Genomic DNA, 25,407 nt, shown 5'->3' on the forward strand with positions numbered 1-25,407 from the left:
TCTTCTTTATCCATTCCTCTGTCGATAGACATTTAGGCTGCTTGCATGTCTTGGCTATTGTAAATACTGCTACTGTGAACATAGGGGTGCATGTATCTTTTCGGATTAGAGTTTTCTCCAAATATGTGCCTAGGAGTGGGCTTGCTGGATCATATGGCAACTCCATTTTTAGTTTTTTAGGGACCCTCCATACTGTTCTCCATAGTGGCTGTATCAATTTACATTCCCACTGACAGTGCAAGAGGGTTCCTTTTTCTTCACACCCTCTCCAGCATTTGTTATTTGTAGACTTTTTGATGATGGCCGTTCTGACCGTTGTGTTTCCCCGGAGCTTTGCCAGCAATGAGGAATTTCAGTTTAAATGTTTCTTGGTGAACTTAGTAGTTATACAGTGGTAACATGTGGTGGTTGATTTGGTAAGCTTATAATTTGCATTTCTCCAACCATGAGGGAAGATACACTTTCTCTTCAAAGTCTTTGCACACTGCAGTTTTTCTTTTTATTTTCTGCAGCAAGGATTGGCAAACTGGGCTGGCCACCTGTTTTGTAAATAAAGCTTTATTGGAACCCAGCCACACCCATTCTTGCTGTTGTCTCTGGCTGCTTTTGCACTCTGATTGAGTAGCTGTGACAGGGACCATCTGGCTTGAAAAGCCAAAAATATTTACCATTTTGCTCTTTACAGAAAATATTTGCTGACCTCTGCTCTAGAGGGAATTCTTTGCCCATTTATGAGTCCACCGTTGACCCAGTCTTTGTTTTTAGGCATCACAAGTCCACTTGGATGGTCCGAGCCCATCTGCCTCCAAGCAGAGTCTGCCTCTTTCCATTATGTGGTGAAGGAAAGTCTGTCCTTTTGTCCTCCTCCAGCTGTGCCACTTTACCCCACAATGCTGGGACCCAGTGCCCTGACTTTGGGGGTGAATGATTGTCCATTTTATCTGTTCATGTGCTAATGCAGACAAAACTAGTGCTTCACTCATGCAATATGCATTGCATGCACGAGGGCATTCTGGTCCTCTCCATTTGAAGCAGCCGCTTGAGGGACTACAGAACCGAACCCCGGAGTCTTGATCCAACAGTTGTTGAGTTCCTTCTGTGAGGAGGGGAACCAGAAACACAAATCATCTGAGACAATGCTCCACGTGCTTACAGGGCTCCATAAAAATGCCACGTTAATTGCAGTTTTGCAGGGTGCATTGAACAAATCATATAATATCATTGAATGTATCCTGTGTTTGTTATATAATGTCAGTAAGTCATTTGTTGTGTTCCAGATGTTATGGCCCCTGTGTAGATAATTCGGTGCAGGAGGAGATGGGAACAAAAGGGCATTTGGCCAGAGCTGGGAACAGCCATTGTGGAAGGGGTGGCCCTCACAGAGGGCCTGGCCGCTCTCGTGAAGGAAGAGCTGTGCTGGACAGGGCAGCAGAGAAATGAACTGGAGGCTGGAGCGGCACGTGGGAGCAAGGCATGGCTTTTATTAAACTGGGGGGAGGTATTACGACATCCCCGTATGCTGTAGGGATTGCATAGATGATAAGAAAGAATTGACGATGTGGGAAAAAGAGGGACCATTGCTGGAGTATGTCCTTGAGCAGGTGAGAGGAGATGGGGTTCAGAGCACAAGTAGAGGTTTAAGTTTTTTAACTTCTCGGAACCTCAGTTTCATCATCTGTGAAATGGGACAATCAAACTTAAGTTAGGGCAGAATTTCCCAATTGTGGCACTATTGACATTCGGGCTGGATGATTGTCATGGGGGGCTGTCCTGTACACTGTAGTAGATGCCGGGAACAGCCCCCTAGTTGTGCCAAAAATGTCTCTAGACATTGCCAAATGCCCTTTTTTTGCGGGGGGGGGGGCATGAAATCCTGGTTGAGAATAGCTTCTCACCACCACTTCTCTGTAGGGCCCCTTTTAAGTAAACCTCCTTGAAGTCTCCTTATTTGAGAGTGCCTGCTGTTTCCTGTTAGGAGCCTGACTGATGCAGAAGTTAAGGACTTACTAGCCTCAAACAGACACTCCCCTCAGTGTAATCAGAAACATGAGAGAGAAGTGAGCTTGGCTTTTCTTCCCTGTGTTTCAGTGAGGATCTGGGCACTATCTGAAGTCTTGTCCCACCCCTAGGGGACTCTGCTGTGGTGGCTTCTTTGGCTTAGAATGTGCTCTAATCTACCTGTTGCAGTCCTTTCCATAAAGTATTTTCTTATGGAGGTGAATTTCAGATAACGTGAAACCATGTATGCTTTTAATACAATTAGAACAATTAACAACTGTTAAGTTAGAAATTTAACAGTTATAAAAACAACCATTTAAAAGTGAACAGTTCAGTGGCAATTTAGTACATTTGTAATGTGCCACCACCATGTCTATCTGGTTACAAAGCACTCTCATCAGCCCCAGAGGACACCCTGTACCTATTAAGTAGTAGCGTTCTATCTTTATGGCTTTACCTGTTCTGTATTCTAGTTCTTCCTGTTTTTTTAAGCGCAGTTCAAGTTCCCGCTTTTTCAGTCAGGCTTCCCCGGCCCCCAGCAGGCCAGCAGTGTGCTGTGGAAGAGGTCAGGCAGATCAGGGTCTCAGCACTGCTTTGCTGCCTGACCTCGGGCAGAATTCCTGGCCTGCAGTGGGCACCCAAAGAACCGTACCATCTTCTTCTTTTCTCCATTATGCCAGCTGAGTGCACTGCAAGGATTGGCCTTCGAGCAGAGAAATGACTTTCCCTCTGCCACTGCATAGAGAGGCAGGGAAATACCGTTGTGTGTGTGTGTGTGCAGCCTTGCCCAAGTGACCTAACTCCCTCTGTGGATGGGCACCATGATTACCTTGACCTCCTGGGTTGTGACAGGGATTGGAGAAGGGAGTGCCTTGGGGGCATCTTGCTGGTTTTCCCCTCCCCACGTGGCAGAGAAGCTTTTTCACCTTTATACTCCCCCAGGGCAGTGAACACAGAGGCCAGGATTGGACTGCTTTGCCTGTGCTCTGGAGAGAAGGAAGCCTGATGAAAGGACTTGTTAGAGCCAGAGGTATAGGATTACCCACAGCAACAGCAATAATAGTTAATATGTATAAAGTGTTTGGTGTATACCAGGCACTGTTCTAGGTGCATGGTATCCATTCACTCATTAATAGCTGTAGGAGGGGACTTCCCTGGTGGTGCAGTGGTTAAGAATCCATCTGCCAATGCAGGGGACATGGGTTTGAAGCCACATTGTGTGCCACAACTACTGAGCCTGCACTCTAGGGCCCACGAGCCACAACTACTGAATCCTATGTGCCGGGAGCCCATGCTCCGCAACAAGAGAAGCTGCTGCAATGAGAAGCCTGCGCGCCGCAACTAGAGAAAGCCCACGCACAGCAACAAATACCCAATGCAGCAAAAAAAAAAAAAAAAAAAAAAAAAAAAAGCTGTAGGAGGTGCAGAGGGGTTAAGTAACTTGTCCTTGGTCACATAGCTGATGATGTAGGATTCAAACCTGCCCTGTCCTACTCTGAATCCCAGCTCTCTCTCCCCAGGAGGTCACTGAAGGCTGGAGATTTGTGGGAAAAAATAGTGTAGGATCTTAAGGATTCTAAACGTGAAAGACAACAGCGATGCACCTGAACCAGGTGACTGACTTTCAAACGCAGGTGATTTCTAAGTTAGAGCCTCAGGAGATCACTGCATTTCTCTGACAGGTTTGTGGACCCTGGGTGTATTCCCTGGGGTGCCTTTCTGTTTTCATTTTGATGGTGCTCTATTTTCATTTTGATGGAGCCTGTTCTGTGAATCACTTTGCTGTATACCTGAAACTAACACAATATTGTAAATCAACTATACTTCAATTAAAAAAAAAAAAAAGAAGCCTATTCTGGCTCATCTGGTTGATAGTGTTGACTCAGCGCTATCCTTACAGAAGGAAGGAAGCAGAAAGGCTGGGATTTCATAGAGAAATCATTCCTGAACTGGCAGTTGGGGCTGTCACTGCAGGTTTGTTACACGGGTTGAGGGTGAGCAGGATTTCACAGATGGCCGAGCCAGTGGACTCGAAATTGAATCCTTCCTTAAGCACTTCCATGGGTGAAGGTCTTTTCCTCTCAGCCCCAGTGCTCTGTTGAGTGGAGCCACCTTTCCTTCTTTGTCAAGGATTAGATGCCAGTCAGTTAATGGCTTAGCCCACAGTTGAGGCTCAGTAGGTGGGCACTGGCTCCCTACTCCTCTTGAGTGGTTGCAGCCATTGAGGCTGGAAGATTCTTCTTGCCCTGGGAGGGGTCCTGTATTCTCCTCTTGGTCCCTGGGAGAAGGTAGGAAAGAGCCTGCTAGCATCGATTGCTCTGCCTGCCTGTCTCCACAGACACCCCACACTCGCAGACTGCAGAGCTAGGAGGGTGTGATCTCATGCAGAAACCAGTGCCCCGAGAAGGGAAGTGACTGTCCGTGTCACGTGTCCAGCAAGCAGCCTGGCCGGGATGAGAACTCCTGATGCCTTGTGACTTCCCACTGTTCCTCAGGGCCATGGGCCTCCTGGGCACCTCCTGCCGTCGGTGAATGCTCTCAAGGCCACCTGTACTCCCTCTGCCCTACAAGACCCCCTTCTCTTCATCCTCATTCAGGCCTGGGATGGCCACAGGTGCCTTTTCAGGGGTCAGGACTGTCTTTTTCAAGTGCACTTCTTTTTTTTTTTTTTTAACAGTTTCCCCAAAGGAATGTGTCTTGCTTATTACTGACATTTTGTATGTTTCATTCATTGGAATATTTCTTTTTTTTTTTAATTTTATTTATTTATTTTTGGCTGTGTTGGGTCTTCGTTGCTGCATGCGGGCTTTCTCTAGTTGTGTCGACGGGCTTCTCATTGCGGTGGCTTCTCTTGTTGTGGAGCATGGGCTCTAGGCGTGCAGGCTTAAGTAGTTGTGGTGCATGGGCTCAGTAGCTGTGGCTTGCGGGCCCTAGAGAGCAGGCTCAGTAGTTGTAGCGCCCGGGCCTAGCTGCTCTGCAGCGTGTGGGATCTTCCCGGACCAGGGCTCGAACCCGTGTCCCCTGCATTGGCAGACGGATTCTTAACCGCTGCGCCACCAGGGAAGCCCCAAGTGCACTTCTTGTCTGGGGAGAGATCGCGTCAGCGAGGGTGGGTGTGTGGTGGGCTGAGACCTGTACAACCTCAGGCTGTTTCTCTCTAGAAAACAGGCTTTCTTCCCACGGTGGAGAGGCTTTGCAGGGTGAGGCAGAGGAGGCTGCTGACCTTTCTAGAAAAAGCAGTGGAACAATTCTATCACAGAGATCTGGGTTCATCATGCATATCACTAGGGGTAGATGCTGTATCCTTGCTCTTCACGGTGGGTCAGGCACCAGCAGCATCAGCATCATCTGGGACCTTGTGAGAGATACAGAATCCCAGGCCCCACCCAGCCCTTCTGAATTAGAACCTGCTTGGAGATTCGTGTGCATGTGAAAGCTTGAGAATCACTGCGCTAACAATTATCAGTAGTGAGATGATGGAGATTTTTATTTTCTTTATTTCCCCCTGACTTGTTATTATTGTATTTTTTCACATGAATTACTCTTTTTTTTTAAATTGTGGTAAAATACACATAACATAAAGTTTGCCATCTTAACCATTTTTAAGTGTACAGTTTGGTGGTATTAAATACCTTCACACTGCTGTGCGGCATCCCCACCATCCATCCCCATGACTCTTTTCATCTTGTTAAACTGCTAACCCCCATTCTCTCCCCTCCCCTCCCCCTGACAGCCACCATTACACTTTCTTTCTCTATGATTTTGATTGCTCTTAGTACCTCATATAAGTGGAATCATGTGGTATTTATCTCTTTGTGTCTGGTGTGTTTCACTTAGCATAAGGTCCTTAAGGCTCATCTGTGTTGTAGCATATTGCAGAGTTTCCTTCCTTCTTAAGGCTGAATCATATCTATTGTATGTATATGCATACATATTTTGCTTATCCATTCATCTGTCGGTGTACACTTGGGTTGCTTCCATATTTTAGCTACTGAGAATAATGCTGCTGTGAACATAAGCATACAAATATCTCTTCAAGACCCTGTTTTCAATTCTTCTGTGTATATACCCAGAAATGCTGGGTTATATGATAGTTCTATCACATGAATTACTTTTATGATCAGAAAGAATAGCAAAAGCACTTCAGGGGGGAAAACCTTTTCGAGTTTCCAGCTGGCGTTGCCCAAGGGCAAGTAGAGTTGTTGGGTGCAGTACTTGGAAAAAGGAAGAAAGCAAGCCTGACTTCCCAATTCCGGTGTTAGAGAAGAGCTGAAACTAGACCTTCTGCTAAACGAAGAGCAGGGTGTTTTGATAGACACAGGTGTCAAGAGCAATGTTTGAGGGCCTAGGGTCGGTGGGGTCTCTAGCCATCCTGAATGACGCTTCAAGATGGCCTCTGGTCTGGTGGGAAGGATGCGTGAGCTATCCTTTCTCAAGACCTCTTCCAGAAAAAATAGCAGTGGCAGAGTTTGGGAAGTCAGCTGTATTACTGTGTGTCCTTGGAGAGTCTACTGCCTGGTTTGATCTCTAGGCCTGGGGTGAGGCAGGAGCCCGTGTGGTAGTCCTAACAACCCTTGAGGGGCACGACCTCCAGTCGGGGTCACCATTCCACCTATTTTTTTTAATGTGTTTTTAAAAAAAATTAATTAATTAACTAATTAATTTTTGGCTGCATTGGGTCTTCATTGCTGTGCTCAGGCTTTCTCTAGTTGCGGTGAGCGGGGGCTACTCTTCATTGCGGTGCATTGGCTTCTCATTGCGGTGGCTTCTCTTGTTGCAGAGCATGGGCTCTAGGCTCGCAGGCTTCAGTAGTTGCAGCACGTGGGCTCAATAGTTGTGGCTTGCAGATCTAGAGCGCAGGCTCAGTAGTTGTGACACACGGGCTTAGTTGCTCCGCAGTGTGGGATCTTCCCGGACCAGGGCTTGAACCCGTGTCCCCTGCATGGGCAGGTGGATTCTTAACCACTGTACCACCAGGGATGTCCAACGGTTCCAACTATTAGTATTCAAATACAGAACAAAACCTAAACCCATTATCATGGTCCACAAGACCTTTGTTACTGGCCCCTGCCTGTCTGTCTTTGCTTCCCCTTTTCTTTTCTTTTTCCCCTTTTCTGCTTTTTACTCAAGTCATAAGAGGCTTCCTTTGGGTCCTGGAAGACCAGAAGCCAAGCTGTTCTTTCCTCTCTTCCCTGGCCGTTTGCTCTGCCTGGAATGCTGGTCTTCCATATCTTTCCATAGCTGCTCCTTCTTGTTATAAAGGGCTCAGCTCAGATACTATGTGTGCAGAGAGGCCTTCCCTGACTGCCCTGGCTGACGTGGCCCTCTTGCTTCCTCCCTCTCTCATCACCCCATTTTGTTTTTCTTTCTAGTATGACTCTCTAACATCATCTTTATTAGTTTACTTAGGAGCTATTTGTTTCTTCCTAAGAGAATTTTCGCTCCATGAGAAGATCGTTCTTTTATACCATTTAACTCCTGTGTCCCCAGCACATAGAACATTGCCTGGCACACAGTAGAAGTTAAATAATTACCGAGTGGGTCAATGCATGTAATTGCTTGTCTTCTCTGAGCTTCAGTTTCCCCATCTGCGACTCAGGGATCCTACTACCTGGCTGGTAGGGTGGTCGTGAACATTACAGGGCACAATGCATTCAGAGGACTCAGTTTTGTGCGTGGCATGCAGGAAGTGCTCACCACACGGTTACAGTTGTTAGCAACCGGGTGGCCCTGGCATGACTTACATGAGTCACTGACCATCTCTAAGGTGATGCCCTGCTGGTACTCCCTGGTGAAGCCCAGGCTGAGTTGCCCAAGAGAGAAGCAGCTCAGTGGCAATTCAAGGCCTGCAGTGTGGAGCATCTGCCCTTGTACAAACTCTAAATTTGGGTCTCCCTTGAAACAGTTGTGTTCTGTGTCTGCTGCATCACAATATGTAGCTGTGTCTGTTGATGGGAGTCACTGGGTCTCTTGTGGAGCATCATATGTGGTTCTGACAGTGGTCTGCCTGGGGCTTTGAAGTGTCCTTGCCCCACACCCTCTTAAATGGGAGTTTGGTGTATGCCATGTGTATCAGTTGAGAATGCTTTTGGCTGTAAGTAACAGCCCGATCAATGTACAATGCTTGAACAAATGGAACTGTTTGTTGTGTGAGAGGTATGAGATTTCTAGTACTGGTTCAGCAGCAGAATGACATCGGGGCTGGTGTCTCTGTGATTCTCTTGGCCTTTGCTGCGGGCTTGTTGCCTCAGGGTAGCAAGATGCTGCTCTGGCTGCACCCGCTGTGTTTATGATTAAGGCATGAAGGATGGAAGAAGGGATGAAGCCCTTAACCTCTGTTCTTTTATAAGGATGGCATAATTTCCCCAGATCCCTCCCAGTGCTCTCTGCTTACGTGTCATTAGCTAGAACTTCTTACGGGCAGCCTTACAAGAGAGGCTGAGAACAGGAGTAATTAGGTTTTTCATGGAAAAATAATGTTGGAGATGATGGTGAGGTCAGCCAACAAGCAGTGCCTGCAGTACTAGGAAACTTACATTTTAAGTTAGACTATTGGTTCTCAACTGAGGGCAATTGTGTTCCCCAGAGGACATTTGGCAGTATCTGGAGACATTTTTGTTGCCACAGCTAGGGGGTGTGTGTGTGTCTGTGTCTGTGTCTGTGTCTGTGTCTGTGTCTGTGTCTGTGTGTGCACACGCTAATGGTGTCTAGTGGGTAGAGGCCAGGGATGCTGACAGACATCTTAACAATTCACAGGGCGGCCACAGAGAATTATCTGGTCCAAATGTCAGTGACACCAAGGTCGAGAAACCCTGAGTTAGACAATTCCAGTAACATCATCCAAATTTGGGGAACACAGTTTAGCTGCTTTCCTGGGTTGCAGTAACAGGAAAGTGGTCCAACTTCATTGTAATGATTGATACCTGGTCTTGTTATTGATTTTACTAAAGAGAAGGCTGATGCTACTTGGGCACAGCCATATACTACGTGTCAGAGAGTCTTAACAGAAAGCGAATGTCAAACAAAACTAACTAAGCCTCATTGCATTTTAGGATCACAGAACAATGACATGAAAAGACAATTTCTGCTGGAGCGACTGCTGGATGCAGTGAAACAGGTAAGAAGAAAGCTCATGTTTGACTTTGTGGTCAGGTCATAGTGTCAGATGATCAATGAGGAAGTCATTTCTGCCCTTCTATCTACACAGACTTCCTCCGGCTTTGTATCTGGGAACGGTGAGGCTAATCATTTTCCCCAGCAAATGATAGTGATCAGTGGTAGGGACAAAGGAGCTCCTGTGTCCTGACTTCCTGGAGACCCCTGGAGCACCCGGCCGCATCCTTCACATCCTCCTTGAGAAGGGCATTGAGTGGGTTTCAAAGCCTCATTTCCAAGCAGTTGTGTTTTAGGGCAACTCCTAAGGGTGCTGCAGCCGTGGTTGGAGTTAGGACCCCGTGAGCACAGGAACAGAAGTGAGGCCGTGCTCAGGACTGTGTGGATCCCGCGGGTGGGCTCTGCTTGGATCGGCTGACGCTGTTTTCGATGCCTGGCTCTTGGCTGGGCGTGGAAGCGAGCTTTGACATGAGGCTGGCGTCACTTTGCTTGCTTGCAGCTACCAGACAGGCATCATTTCTTGCACATTCATCGCATGCGTGATTCTCTGCTAAGTGCTTTACATCTAATCCTTCCAGCCACCCCGTGAGATAGTTCTTGCAAATATTGCCATTTTATAGATGAAGAAACTGAAAAACTGAAGCTCAGGTCTGATAACGTGCTGCTGACGTCATAGTTAATAAGCAGCAGAGCTAGGATCTAGCCCTAGGAATTCACATTTTGGAAGGGGCGACTGGCGATTATCTGTGTGTAATCACGATATAGGGAGATAAATATGTACTTTAATGGAAGTGTCTGTTAAGTGTCGATGTGAGTCCAGAGAATTTAGCATCTGCCCAAGCCTCGAGGCATCCAGGTATGGTGGGAAGGACACAGATTCAGGTGTAGCTGAGGTTGAAGGCCAGCTTAATCTCTTCACAGCTGTGTGTGCTGGGGCAACTCATCCAGCCTCTCTGAGCATCCTTCTCTTTAATTGGGTTACCGATCTCTATAGGGCTGTGGATGGAATTGCATTTGTTAAAGTGGGTAAAGGGCCATGGCCAGCGCCTGTTCCACAATAAATGCACAACCCACATTATTAGTTTTTTCTTTCTTTGCTCCAGAAATGGAAAGTAAAATAAGAAGATGAAGAGTTAAGTCAAGCCACGTCAAATGTAGCAGTTAAACAGAAATAACTTGGATCTTCTGCCTAGAGCTGCTATTATTATTTTGGGGGTGAAAGTGTTGTATATATGCCTTTTAAAAATCAACTTTATTGTGGTGTAATTTGCATACAATAAAATATACCAATTTTAAGTGTGCAGTTCCATGAGTTTTGACAAAAGTATCATTTAAATGTCTATACACACACACACACACACACACACTATAATAAGGAATCTTGCAAACGTGCTACCCACAGTGGAGATTCTACACTTTTGAAAGGGTAGTGGAGAGGGGTGATGCTTGCACAATATTGAGAAGTGAATTGAATTGCATAACTAAAAATGGTTAAAACGGTAAATTTTATGTTGTCTATATTTCAGCACAGTTAAAAAAAGAAAAAAGAACAGTTTGCTTTTGTTTCCACCCTCCCTGGGTGAATTGTGGTTCAGCACAACCAGATGACTTGTTTGAAGCTTGAGTTATGCCGTCATAACTTTATAGCCAGCCATAACAACTTTGGGCCCTGTCAGAAGGGACCCATCATCACAGATTTGTGGAAGTTTTGATTACTGCCTGTTAAGGGCTCTGTGTTATTGACAGTCAGCTGCTGACAGATAGAAGAAGCTTCCTAGATAAGCTGCAGGAAGCCGTGTGCTTCTGTTTTCCTCTCAGCGTTGTCTTTGCACAAGGCTCACTTCTCTACAAGTTGGAGATAAGGGCTTCCTTCAAGTGGTGGCTGGAAGGCTGGGGTGCCCGCTGTCTTAGGTCTTGGGCTGACACCCAGGGTGTGGGGACACCCTGACTTGGCACCCAGAGTTCCTGACCTTGTGTCCCGCCGTGACCCTGAAGGCCTGTGGGGGAGGTTTTGTGTGTCCCATCCCAACAGCTGATCTCAGCAGCTTCTTTTTCCGTGCAGTGCCAGATCCGCTTTGGAGGGAGAAAGGAGATCGCCTCAGATTCCGACAGCAGGTAAATATGTAGCTTCTGAAACCCTTTACCATCAAAGACCAAAAAGGTGGCCAGAGATTGACCAGCTTCTATATTCTGCCGCTGCAGCCAGGTGGGGCAGTGATTGCATTTGGGGGATCTGTAGATCATCTCTGCAGTGACTACTTGTCTAAAGTATTTCCAGCTTCCTGTCATCCTCCTTCTAGGAACCTACTCTGAGTGAATTCCTTGAAATGACTTTCCACATGAAGTTATTTTCACGGTAATTTAATGATGAAAACTCAGAAATCTGAATGCTCAACAATTGGGAAATGGTGAATAAACTACAGTGCATCGGTAGAATGGAGTGTTATATAGCCATTACGTTGATGTCCATACAGAATTTGTTTTAAGCAGAAAAATGCAAATGTAGTGATTTAAAAATAATGTATTTAGTAAAAATAAAAAGAGCAGGATACAGAGTTAATATGGATTCAGAGTGATCCTTGCTATGTTAAACAACAACTCTGGCAAAAAACATACCAAAATGTGAGTAGAGGTCATGTTGAGGTTAAGACTTGGGAATCTTTATACTTTCTGTTATTTTTTCATATTTTATACTGTGATCGTGTGTCCCTTCTATAATTAAAAAAAAAAAGTCCTAAAAATGGCCACTGACCTTCATGACCTGACATGACTGCATAAGCTTATAACACCGCCTAGGAGGAGAAGCAAATGTTTTGGCAAAGGTAAGAGACACAGGCATTTGCTGGAAATGCCCAGTGAAGTCCTTCAGGGCTAATTCATGCTCTGCAGCCTTGGAGGGGCAGGAGGAACATTCCCGCAAAGGAAGGGGAGGGAAGGGAACTCACTTGCTCAGCATTCATCTCATCCTGGAGACTGCAGGTGTTCCCCACTCTGTGACCCTGACCCACCCAGCCCAGCCAGTTCCCTTCTCTGTCCTTCCAGAACCTTTCTCTTTGTGACACTTTACCAGCCACGAGCAGTGTGTGTAGTGCTACATTTTAATCGAGCTATGGGGACTATTTGAAACTGGTGCAGATTTACAGTTCTACTCCCCACCCTTACACTCTCTGCTTCTTCCTTCTCAGTTTTTCTCCATAACACCAACTAACAACTGTCCATTATGCTTTTTAATTTTGTTTCTTTTTGTCGCCCATACCATAACAGCGGGATGTTTGGCTGTCTTGTTCGCGGGTGTATCCCCAGTGCCTAGAAGGTGCTCAGGGAGATTCGTTGTCTGGTTGAGTGTGTGCGTGGCTTTGTACCACACATGGTCAAGTGTTTTTTAATTTTTAAATATTTATTTATTTATTTATTTGGCTGCCTCGGGTCTTAGTTGCAGCATGTGGGATCTTCGTTGCGGCATGTGGGATCTTCGTTGCAGTATGTGGGAGCTTTCATGATGATGCGTGAGCTCTTTGTTGTGGTGTGTGGGCTCCAGGGTGCATGGGTTCAGTAGTTGTGGCACACAGGCTACCTAGTTGTGGCGCACAGGCTCTAGGGTGCGCGGGCTCAGTAATTGCAGCACGTGGGCTTAGTTGCCCCGTGGCATGTGGGATCTTATTTACCCGACCAGGGATTGAACCTGAGTCCCCTGCATTGGAAGGCAGATTCTTAACCACTGCACCACCAGGGAAGCCCCGTGGCATGTAGGATCTTATTTCCCCGACCAGGGATCGAACCCGAGTCCCCTGCATTGGAAGGCAGATTCGTAACTACTGCACCACCAGGGAAGTCCCTGGTCAAGTGTTTAAAGAGGTTGTGAGCTTGGAAGGCAGAGGGTCAGCTTCTCTATTTTTTTCTTTCTCAGTGTTTTGCACAGACATTCTGTGCCCATCACACATTAGGTTCTCTGTATGTTTGTGGCATTAGATCATTAAACTGAAATTTTGCTTCAGTTCTTCCTGAGAGCCTACTATGGGGCCTGGCCTCCGTCAGCACAGGGGTTCTCATTTTGGAACCCAAGGTCCACCTGCATGAGAATGAGAGGCTTATTAATTAATCATGCAATTCTGTAGCTCATCCTAGATCTCCTGAACCAGGAGGTGTGTATGTGCGAGTGTGTGCATGCATGTGTGTGTGTATGGGTGTGTGCGTGTGTGGGTGTATGTAGTCAGGAGTTCTTTATCGCTTTTCTTCATAATTATTCTTTTCATTTCCTGAGAGAGAGAACCCATTTCTGAATGTTAGGTTAACATGTTGTTATATAATAGAGCTTACTATTACAACTTTTATTATGTAAACTGTTGTGTTTTATAGTAGAATTAACAAAGTTAATTCCTTCCATGGTAACTGGTTTCCGGCTAAAAGGAATATCCTGCTTAATAATGATAATGATAGTTACTGTCTCTTACTGTTCCAGCTGCCCTTTGTTCGTGTCGACTCTTAGTCTCAGTGCAGCCTCAGGAGAAGCAGCGGTGTAATTCTTTAAAGATAAGAAAACAGAGGCTCAGAGAGGGCAAGTCAGACAGCCTAGGTGAGTCATCTCGGGAATGTTAGAGTTGGAGGTTGGACCCTAGTTTCTTGGGCTCCAAAGTCTATTCTTCCAATGTTATATCACCTTTAGCGATTATATCGGTTTTGAAGCTGGGTTTCAAATTTTTTTTTGTTTTCTCCCGCCTAGAGGGTTCCTTCTCAATATCAGAGTCTTGGTCTCATCTTGCAACGTGTTTGGCTAAAGGCGGCACCACCTTCACATAGGAAAGGCCACATCATCCTTATTCTGTGAGAAAGTTTAACCTCAAGAGGGAAAGTCACTGAATATTTTAAAACAACTGTTGTGAAGTCTGAAAAGAAAGATAAGTCACCTCTCTCCTCACCCCTGACAAACGGCCTAGCACCAGAATGGATCTCAAATCCATTCGCTTCTCTCCAGCTCTCCAGCCATTGCCCTGTCCCAGTCACCACATGGCTCACAGGACAGTTGCCGTAGACCCACCACCGTCTTCCTTCTTGTCCTGCCTCCTGTGCATTGAGAGGGTTCTGCAGAACGCAGATACCCACCTGTCACTCCCCCATGGTAAACCTTCCACTGGCTTCTCTTTGCTTTGGGAAAAAGACCCACATCCTTAGCAGCCTGGAGGGCCCCATACCTCTCCCCTGGCGCTTTGCTCCTGCCACCCTGCCCTGGCCTTTCTGTTTTTTCTGGTTTTTGTTCTTAAAGCCTTTCAGTAATTTTTCAGGGAAACCTTCCAGACCCCTGATACGAATCCTCCATATTCCTCTCCAGCCCTGGCCATCTGGACCTGTTTTCCTTGCTCTGTACCACGGACTGGCAAACTCTTTCTGTTAAGGCCTGGATTTGGCCTCAGGCTGTATTTTGCTGACCCCTGCTCTGTACTGTTAGATTCTATAAACCTCTGTTTCTCATTACTACACGTCTGTGTGATGAATCAACTGGATGACCAGCTGGAGAGAAGCCTGTTTTGCTCACACTACGTCCACAGCGCCTGACACATAGTAAGTGCTTAGTAAGTACTTATTGGATTACTCATTTGTTTAACAGTTAGTCACTGAACGCCTACTTGGTGTCACAGACACTGGGGCTTTCCAAATATTTCAGACAGATATCTACCCCTCAGGTGGCTTCATGTCCACCTGGGAAGGTAGTCCAGTGAGGCAGTGATCACAGCATGCGATGCCGAGGGCCATATCCAGGGGGCTGTCAGATGCCCTGGGCAGGCTGGTGTGAAGATTCATGGGCTCTCAAGGCCTGAATCTGGTGCTTCCCCTTTCCAGCTGCATCACTAACTTTTCTAAGCCCAAGAATTAGGTCTACTGTGATACTGTGACTTATAATAAGAAATACACATGATTGTTCTTTGCCCCATTCCTGGTAGGGACCTCCTAAAACCCCTGGAATTTCCGAAGTGGTATCACCTTTCTGGTGATAGCCAGAAAGGTGTCTTTTGTTATGTTAATGTAGTGATTTCTGGAAATCACCCGAAGTTGGAGGCTGGTTGCCAGGAGAACCAACCACGTGATTAGAGGGTTGGAACTTTCAGTCCCATCTCACCACCACTAGGGAGGGGAGAGGGGCTGGAGATGGAGTTCAGTTGCTGATGGTCAATGATTTAATCAAACCTATATAATGAAGCCTCCATAAAAACCCAGGAGGATGGGGTTCAGAGAGCATCTGGGTTGGTGAATACTTGGAAGTGGGAGGAGAGTGGTGTGCTGGGAGAGGGCCTGGAAGCTCTGTGCTCTTTTCCCATACCTTTCTTCCATCTGGCTGCTCCTGAGTTATATCCTTTTTCTTTCTTTTTTTTTTTTAACATCTTTATTGCAGTATAATTCCTTTACAATGGTGTGTTAGTTTCTGCTTTATAACAAAGTGAATCAGCTATATATATACATATGTTCCCATATCTCCTCCCTCTTGCGTCTCCCTCCCACTCTCCCTATCCCACAACTCTAGGTGATCACAAAGAACGGAGCTGATCTCCCTGTGCTATGCAGCTGCTTCCCACTAGGTATTTGTTTTACATTTGGTAGTGTATATAAGTCCATGCCACTCACTTCATCCCAGCTTAACCTTCCCCCTCCCAGTGTCCTCAAGTCCATTCTCTACATCTGCGTCTTTATTCCTGTCCGGCCTCTAGGTTCTTCAGAACCTTTTTTTTTTTAGATTCCATATATATGTGTTAGCATACGGTATTTGTTTTTCTCTTTCTGATTTACTTCATGCTGTGTGACAGCCTCTAGGTCCATCTGCCTCACTACAAATAACTCAATTTCATTTCTTTTTGTGGCTGAGTAATATTCCATTGCATATATGTGCCACATCTTCTTTATCCATTCATCTGTCGACGGACACTTAGGTTGCTTCCATGTCCTGGCTGTTGTAAATAGAGCTGCAATGAACATGGTGGTACATGACTCTTTTTGAATTATGGTTTTCTCAGGGTATATGCCCAGTAGTGGGATTCCTGGGTCGTATGGTAGTTCTATGTTTAGTTTTTTAAGGAGCCTCCATACTGTTCTCCATAGTGGCTGTATCAATTTACATTCCCACCAACAGAGCAAGAGGGTTCCCTTTTCTCCACACCCTCTCCAGCATTTATTGTTTCTAGATTTTTTGATGATGCCCATTCTAACTGGTGTGAGGTGATACCTCATTGTAGTTTTGACTTGCATTTCTCTAATGATTAGTGATGTTGAGCATCCTTTCATGTGTTTGTTGGCAATCTGTATATCTTCTTTGGAGAAATGTCTATTTAGGTCTTCCGCCCATTTTTGGATTGGGTTGTTTGTTTTTTTGTTATTGAGCTGCATGAGCTGCTTGTATATTTTGGAGATTAATCCTTTGTCAGTTGCTTCATTTGCAAATATTTTCTCCCATTCTGAGCGTTGTCTTTTGGTCTTGTTTATGGTTTCCTTTGCTGTGCAAAAGCTTTTAAGTTTCATTAGTTCTCATTTGTTTATTTTTATTTCCATTTCTGTAGGAGTTGGCTCAAAAAGGATCTTGCTGTGATTTATGTCATAGAGTGTTCTGCCTATGTTTAGTGTCTGGCTCAGCGGCCATGGCTCACGGGCCCAGCCGCTCCGCGGCATGTGGGATCTTCCCGGACTGGGGCACGAACCTGTGTCTCCTGCATCGGCTGGCGGACTCTCAACCACTGCGCCACCAGGGAAGCCCATTTTGAGTTTATTTTTGTGTATGGTGTTAGGGAATGTTCTAATTTCATTCTTTTACATGTAGCTGTCCAGTTTTCCCAGCACCACTTATTGAAGAGGCTGTCTTTTCTCCATTGTATATTCTTGCCTCCTTTATCAAAAATAAGGTGACCGTATGTGCGTGGGTTTACCCCTGGGTTTTCTGTCCTGTTCCATTGATCTATATTTGTGTTTTTGTGCCAGTACCATACTGTCTTTTTTTTTAAACATCTTTATTGGGGTGTAATTGCTTTACAATGGTGTGTTAGTTTCTGCTTTATAACAAAGTGAATCAGCTATACATATACATATGTTCCCATATGTCTTCCCTCTTGCGTCTCCCTCCCTCCCACTCTCCCCATCCCACCCCTCCAGGCTGTCACAAAGCACCGAGCTAATATCCCTGTGCCTTGCGGCTGCTTCCCCCTAGCTATCTACCTTACTACGTTTGTTACTGTGTATATGTCCATGACTCTCTCTCGCCCTGTCAAAACTCACCCTTCCCCCTCCCCATATCATACTGTCTTGATTACTGTAGCTTTGTAGTATAGTCTGAAGTCAGGGAGCCTGATTCCTCTAGCTCCATTTTTGTTTCTCAAGGTTGCTTTGGCTATTCGGGGTCTTTTGTGTTTCCATACAAATTGTGAAGTTTTTTGTTCTAGTTCTGTGAAAAATGCCATTTGTAGTTTGATAGGGATTGCATTGAATCTGTAGATTGCTTTGTCTAGTATAGTCATTTTCACAATGTTGATTCTTCCAATCCAAGAACATGGTATATCTCTCCATCTGTTTGTATCATCTTTAATTTCTTTCATCAGTGTCTCATAGTTTTCTGCATACAGGTCTTTTGTCTCCTTAGGTAGGTTTATTTCTAGGTATTTTATTCTTTTTGTTGCAGTGGTAAATGGGAGTGTTTCCTTAATTTCTCTTTCAGATTTTTCATCATTAGTGTATAGGAATGCAAGAGATTTGTGTGCATTAATTTTGTATCCTGCTACTTTACCAAATTCATTGATTAGCTCTAGTAGTTTTCTTGTAGCATCTTTAGGATTCTCTGTGTATAGTATCATGTCATCTGCAAACAATGACAGCTTTACTTCTTTTCTGATTTGGATTCCTTTTATTTCTTTTTCTTCTCTGATTGCTGTGGCTAAAACTTCCAAAACTATGTTGAATAGTAGTGGTGAGAGTGGACAACCTTGTCTTGTTCCTGATCTTAGAGGAAATGGTTTCAGTTTTTCAGCATTGAGAACAATGTTGGCTGGGGGTCTGTCATATATGGTCTTTATTATGTTGAGGTAAGTTCCCTCTCTGCTTACTTTCTATGCCTACCCATCATAAATGGGTGTTGAATTTTGTCAAAAGCTTTTTCTGCATCTATTGAGATGATCATATGGTTTTTCTCCTTCAATTTGTTAATATGGTATATCACATTGGTTGATTTGCATATGTTGAAGAATCCTTGCATTCCTAGGATAAACCCCACTTGATCATGGTGTATGATCCTTTTAATGTGCTGTTGGATTCTGTTTGCTAGTATTTTGTTGAAGATTTTTTTTTTTGCGGTACGCGGGCCTCTCACCGTTGTGGCCTCTCCCATTGCGGAGCACAGGCTCCAGACGCACAGGCTCAGCAGCCATGGCTCACAGGCCCAGCCACTCCGCAGCATGTGGAATCTTCCCGGACTGGGGCACGAACCTGTGTCCCCTGCATCGGCAGGTGGACTCCCAACCACTGCGCCACCAGGGAAGCCCTGTTGAAGATTTTTGCATCTGTGTTCATCAGTGATATTGGCCTGTAGTTTTCTTTCTTTGTGATATCCTTGTGTGGTTTTGGTATCAGGGTGATGGTGGCCTCATAGAATGAGTTTGGGAGTGTTCTTCCCTCTGCTGTATTTGAGAAGGATAGATGTTAGCTCTTCTCTAAATGTTTGATAGAATTCGCTGGTGAAGCCATCTGGTCCTGGGCTTTTGTTTGTTGGAAGATTTTTAATCACAGTCTCAATTTCAGTGCTTGTGATGGGTCTGTTTATATTTTCTATTTCTTCCTGGTTTGGTCTCGGCAGGTTGTGCTTTTCTAAGAATTTGTCCATTTCTTCCAGGTTGTCCATTTTATTGGCATAGAGTGGCCTGTAGTAATTTCTCATGATCCTTTGTATTTCTGCAGTATCAGTTGTTACTTCTCCTTTTTCATTTCTAATCTGGATGCCATTTTAAATTTACCATCTTAGGAAAAGTTCTAGGCAGGACTGTGAGGGGTTGGCTTCTGGTTGCAGCTGGTGAGTCTAGCTGGTTGGATGAGTATCAGTAGGAACCTTGGAAGGGACGGTGCGCTGGTGTATCTGCCAGGGCTCTTTGGTAAGAGGCCACAGAAACTTACTCCAGTTGAGGATATTGTGAGCTCATAGAATTGATGACAGGTCAGGTTTGGAAACAGGAAGGAGTCAAAGCAGCTTTGGAAGTCTCCTAACCTGGAAGCAGGGTCCACTAAATGGTCTCCTAGCAGGAATGGTCCAGTTAAGGCCCTGCTGCAGGAGTGGACACCAGCTGTTTTCTGACTCGCTCTAATTCTGCCCAAGGTTGGCATTCCAGGGAGGAGGCACCTGAGTGACCAGTCTCAGGCCTCCTGGCCGCCAGCAGAAGGATTGGCTGATGGAGCTTCCTGGGACCCTGTTGACTTACATAGTGCGAAGTTGTCTACTTGGGTTCATCATCATCCCCCCAAGACAGTATCCAGTAAGGAAGAAATAACCCTCCAAAATGAAATCTGGGTGCTGTTATGAAGGTGGAGTGAATATAGGGTGGCAAAATGCACAGCAGTTGTCCCTGTCACTGCCATATTATAATCTTTCCCATGACAGTTCTGTGTGGTTTGAAAATACCTTTAGGCAGTGGAATGGGGCTGGAGCACAGACTGCATATTTTCCCAACTTGGTCCTCCCTCTCTACCACATCCCTTCTTGTTTTCCCAGCACAGAGTTTCCCCAAATGAGAGATTTGTGTCATTGCAGGCACTTAACATTATTTTAAGTGTTAAATATCACAGCATTGCATTCCTTTCAATTGCCCAGTGGCTCAGTTATTCTTCTTTCAGTTCCTTTTAAATTGCAGTGATAGTGGGGGAAAGACTTGGTTTGGTATTAATATTAAGCTGAATTAAATTAAATTGCCAATATTTGATCATTTTTTGACATACCAGAATAGTAGTATCATACAGTTGAAAACAGTATCTCAAACACCCCCTGCCTCTCTGTAAACAGAGCTTACAGGTTTCAAGCACAGTCCTCCCCTGACAGCAGCAGAGACAGGATTTTATACTTTATTTGGATGGTATTTACTTTTAGGGCTACTCTGTTGAGGGCCCACAATGTTGGCTTTACATTTGCAACTGCGATAGAGTTTTTCCTTTTAAAACAGGTTTATACAAGTCGAAAAAGTGAGTCGGACTCAAGACAAGTAAATAATAGAAATATCCTCACGAGTGACAAAAGTGGCCGAGGTGTCTGTGGACAGCAGACGCTGAGCAAAGAAAAAGCGGGCTGGACCACAGCTGTTGGGTATGGGGGCCTACGTGGTATACAGTATTATTCTGTGAAAACCCCAAATGTGAGTATGCTCGTGTGTGAGCATGCCTGCCCGAGTGTGTGAGTGCTTGCGTGCCTGAGAGATTTGTTTGGTCTTGCGAGATTACCTGGCAAGTTGCAACAGTCCCCACGTGAAGTATAAAACAACATTGAACAACAACAACAAAAAAAAAACAAAAAAACAACATTGACGGGAAGGGAAGTGACAGCACTTGTTTTTTCCCATCAGATTTTGTCCTCAGAAACTGGCGGAAGTGGTGGCAGTCATAACGCACGGGCTCCTTGTCCCATTCTTTTGGCCTTGTTCTCCTGCTTTGTTTTCCCCTAAGGACGACCCGTTCTTGTGCTTCGTTAAAATTATTCCTCGTTCTATCAGTCAGACTGGCCTGTGGGGAGGCTGTCGTGTATCTTTTGAATAGTTTGCCTTCTAGAAAGAATGGCCAAAGAGCTCAGCCGGCACTGGAAGTTACCTCTAGATATGCTGGTGCTCCACGGATGCTGCTTCTTCCCATGTGGAATTACAGAACATGCTGAGTTTTCCCATTGAATTAGAAAGAGCAACCCAAACTGTGGGGCAGCAGAGTGAGCGTGGGATTTGGAGCTCAGAGTTTGAATCCTGGTGTTGCCAGTTCTCGGTCGTGTTGGACTGCGGGCAAGTTTCTGACTTGCTTGTGCCTCAGTGTCCTTGTATGTAAATGGGGAGAGTAGTGATAATATTCACTTCATAGAGTTGTGAGTTCATGTGCAGCCCTTAGAACAGTGCCTGGCAGCTAGTAAGTTTCTAGAAATTGTTAGCTGTTGTTACTGCCATTATAATTTTGTGTGAAGTGTCTTGACATTTGTGTTACTGCCATTATAATTTTGTGTGAAGTGTCTTGACACTCTGCCATTATGGGTGGCAGTGAGTTGGCTTTGGGTATTTGCCTCATTTAGAAATTGTAAATTTTTGTTACTCGTTCAGGTGACTATGTCAGAAGACATCAGAGACGAGAATTTCTTCTCCTTCCAAAACATGCCAGGGAAGAGAGCTTTGTTTTGGTGATTTTTCTTTACCTGTTAAGGAATTCAAAACAGTTTTGAACTTTTTAGGAAGCTAAACAACAAACAGCTGCTCTTTGCTGTTCCCTAATGTTGTTTCTTAGCACAGTTGAAGACTGTCCTGTGTATTCCTCTGGACGCTTATGAAACTGAATGGCTTTTTCAGACACTCCTTTTCCTCTTTTAAATGTCTCTGGATTTCATCATGTGATTTTTTAATCTTCAGTTTGTCACAGGTTTCTCACCAGCCTCTTAGTGGTTTGAGCTGTTGACTGGATGTTCTAATTCTTCTCATCCTGGCAAAAAACCCTGGGGTTCATTAATTGGATTTCTTATCTCCCCAGCCCTGTGCACTTGATTTCCACTTTGAGGCTCTGTGGTAGATAATTCCACATTGCATATTCTTTCATTTTACTTTATTGATCAAATGAATTGATTTCTTTTTGAAAAAGATAATTTCTAGCAAATGGGGAGCCCTAGGGCATTTAGCAAATCTGACCACATTTCCATGTGAATTTTAATATTTATATTGTTTATATTGATAGCTGCCAAGAGCAGTGCTTGGCCCGTAGGAAATCATATGTAAGCACGGTCATCATCAGCATCACCCCTATCCTGGTGTGGAGAGAGGCCTTGAGCATGAAGTATGAGCTTTGGAGTCAGGCGTACTTATCTTCATGCCCACTCGGTCCACAAATCACCAGTTACCAGCTGTGTAATTTAGGACTTGCTCAGCTTCTCTAGGCCTCTCTTGCACGATCTGTAAAATTAGATGATGATCGTGGTACCCACTTCCTAGGGTTGAAGTGAGGATTAGATGTAATATTATTTGCTTGATACACCCAATGAGAACTTAGTAAGCGCAATACATTTTCTTCCTATGACTAGACATACCAGTGTTTTGGCTAATTTGGAAACTAAAGGCTGGAATGATTGCTCATTAATTCCTTCATTTAGCAGATACTTGTTTATAGGTCACTGGGTTGGCACTGGGGCTGCAAACTGGATGAGATGATTGCTGTTCTCAAGGAACTCAGAATTGAGCCTGGGCAATGGACATGTGAATTGCAGACAGTCATGGTGGCCTGTGGTAATAATTACATAGTATAGACGTGAGAGGCGAGTACAGGGTCTTTAGTGGTCAAATGGGCAGGATGGGACTTCCAGGCAGCAGGAGTAGCAAATGTGAAGATGCAGGGATGTGTGAGAAAGTAGTGGAATCATGGATGATGTATTGTATGTGTTGGGAGATGGGCTGGAAGGTCAGTAGATTCTTGGCTTGCTGTCATGGGGAAGTGTTTGAACTTTATCCACTAGGGTATTATTTCTTAAACTATGGCTATTTGTATACTCTTTTCACAATTTTTGCCATTTCCATATACCATCTGAGCCAGAGATTGGCTTGAGGTGGAATTCAAGGCCTTGTCTACTCTGGTCTTGTCATAAGCCGTCAGTGAAATCAAAGATTGATGGCTACTTCTATTTTTTTCTTTTTTTTTTGTACACGGGCCTCTCGCTGTTGTGGCCTCTCCTGTTGCAGAGCACAGGCTCCGGACACGCAGGCTCAGCGGCCGTGGCTCACGGGCCCAGCCGCTCCGTGGCATGTGGGATCTTCCCAGACTGGGGCACGAACTCGTGTCCCCTGCATCGGCAGGCGGACTCTCAACCACTGCGCCACCAGGGAGGCCCTCTATTTTTTTCTTGACATAGTAAAATGATTAACCTAAAAATGTGCATTTATGGTCCCCCTAAAATTATGTCATGTACCATATACCCATAGTAGACTGTGGTAAGAAAGATAATGACGTTGTCAGATTTGCATTTCAGGAGGGTAGCTGCTGATCAGCATGCCAGGGGGATGGGCAGGTGAGATGGGACCTGGGGTTGGAGCCAGAGGCCGTGACTCTGTGCAGTAGGCAAGGAAGCTGAGTGGAGGTGATGGTATTGGGAGAAGGGATGGAAGGCTTAGGACTGAGGCTTGGTAAGATTGCCTGACATGGGGGATGAGACATAAATGCTCTGGCTCTAAGAGATGACCAGAAATCAGAACAAATGTATATTGTTTTAAATTTTGTTTGTTTTATTTATTTTAATATTTTTGGCTCTAGTAACAGGCTGTAAATTTTATTATGAGTGGCCTTTGCTTTTTCAAAGGTACATCTGTGCTTCAGAGTTGCCTGCATCTTATTTGTTTTTGTTTTTGTTTTTTTTAACTGGAGTGTGGATGATTTACAATGTTGTGTTAGTTTTTGCTGTGCAGCAAAGTGAATCAGTTACGCATATGGATACATCCACTGTTTTTTAGATTCGTTTCCCATATACGTCATTACAGAGTATTGAATAGAGTTCCCTATGCTATACAGTAGGTCCTTATTAGTTATCTGTTTTATATATGGTAGTGTGTATGTCAATCCCAATCTCCCAATTTATCCCTCCCCACCACCCGTAACCATACGTTTGTTTTCTACATCTGTGACTCTATTGTTTGTTTAAAGGAAGCTTTTGGTGTGGAGTTTTCTTTCTCCTGGGCTATGGACTCTGACCAAACTTGAAGATCCCTTGGCCACTGACTTTGGTTTTTTTTTTTTTTTTTTTTCACCACACTGCACAGCATGTGGGATCTTAGTTCCCCAACCAGGGATCGAACCTGTGCCCCTGCAGTGGAAGCGCAGAGTCTTAACCACTGGACCACCTTGGCCACTGACTTGATACACATTAACCGTTTCCTCACCGCTTCTGCATTGAGGGGCTCTTACTTTTCTCCATCTCTTTTTCCCTTTTGATTTACCAGCTTCTTCAGCTGATTCCTTCTCAGCTGCCATCTCCTGTTCCTGACTTTGAAGCTCCTCATCTGCCAAAAGAATCCCAAGCGGTGTTTGTGTCTAGACCAGAGCTGGAGGGTCTGTCCACCCCAGAGAAGACAGTTACTGTGTTTATATTAGTAACTTTAAAAAATGGTCAGAAATGATGATTTAACCCGTTTAAAAGTTGGTTATTTTTCTAATTTCTGGTTCCTCTGGTAGAACATTCATTTGACTTCATTTTACATGCCTGCCTGCCATCCTCAGGCCTTCACACGAACAGTATCTTTTTTTTTAATCAATTTTTATTGGAGTATAGTTGCTTTACACACACTGATAGTATCTTGAAAACTACTGCCTTGTGAGTTTTCACTGTTACCAAGCTTGCATTTTTTCTGGTTCTTTGTCAACTGTTTTTTCCCCCTCTTTTTTCTCTACCATATCCTCTTCTCCCTCCCTCTGGGTAACTTATGTTAATGATCAAGAATCGTTTTGTTCTGTGTATTTCTCCACATTCATTTAATCTTTTACAATTAAAATACACATGTATACATACACACACACGCAGGTTTTATTGCCATTGTCTTACAAAAATTGAATTATATATAATGTTCTGCATCTGTATTTTCTCTCTTGGCACTACCCTAACAAAACCTTTCCAAGCTAGAGTTCTAAAAATTCTTTTTAAAAGCCTGCATTATGTTGCATGATGCAGATATACCAATAATTGCCTATGAAGTAATACTGACTTTGTTTCCAATTTTTACTACTATGGACAGTGAAACAACAGACATCCTTGAGCATGTTTTCTTATGTACTAAGGATTTTGTTTGGCAGAGATTTCCGGGTTGGGTTGTTGGGCCAAAGAGAATGTGTTTATTTTTAATAGTTGTGGTCAGGTATCTTTCTAAAAATTTCTACTGGCAGTGCATGAAACTACCCTTTTCTTCCTTCCTAATAATAGTTTTGAGTGTTGTTTTGAAGTTTTGTCAGTCTGATGGTTGAAAAGTGGTGGCTCACTGTCATTTTAATTTGCATGTTGATTGCTAGTGAATTTCAGTTGTTTTTTTTCCTAATATTTGTGAGCTATTTGGCTTTGCTCTCTTGTGCAAAGCTGCTTCA

General features: G+C 44.6%; 1 protein-coding gene across 10 annotated transcripts in view; it reads left to right on the top strand.

Annotated features, from left to right (window-relative positions):
* The window catches only part of SNX29 (sorting nexin 29), a 550,106-nt gene that overhangs the window by 9,367 nt on the left and 515,332 nt on the right, over window positions 1-25,407 (top strand). For 9 of the 10 annotated variants that reach the window (XR_004345666.1, XR_004345669.1, XR_004345667.1 and 6 more), the window contains exons 2-3: window positions 9,051-9,115; window positions 11,174-11,226. Coding sequence is in view for 5 of the 10 variants with exons in the window: in XM_032604205.1 (XP_032460096.1) it covers window positions 9,051-9,115; window positions 11,174-11,226 (118 nt within the window). In the remaining 5 variants the exon portion in view is untranslated. Of the gene's footprint in view, window positions 1-9,050; window positions 9,116-11,173; window positions 11,227-25,407 lie in introns of those variants that run through there. The other variant, XM_032604209.1, reaches the window with a different exon arrangement.

This window comes from Phocoena sinus, chromosome 15 (assembly GCF_008692025.1).
Source record: "Phocoena sinus isolate mPhoSin1 chromosome 15, mPhoSin1.pri, whole genome shotgun sequence".
NCBI classification, from domain to species: domain Eukaryota; kingdom Metazoa; phylum Chordata; class Mammalia; order Artiodactyla; family Phocoenidae; genus Phocoena; species Phocoena sinus.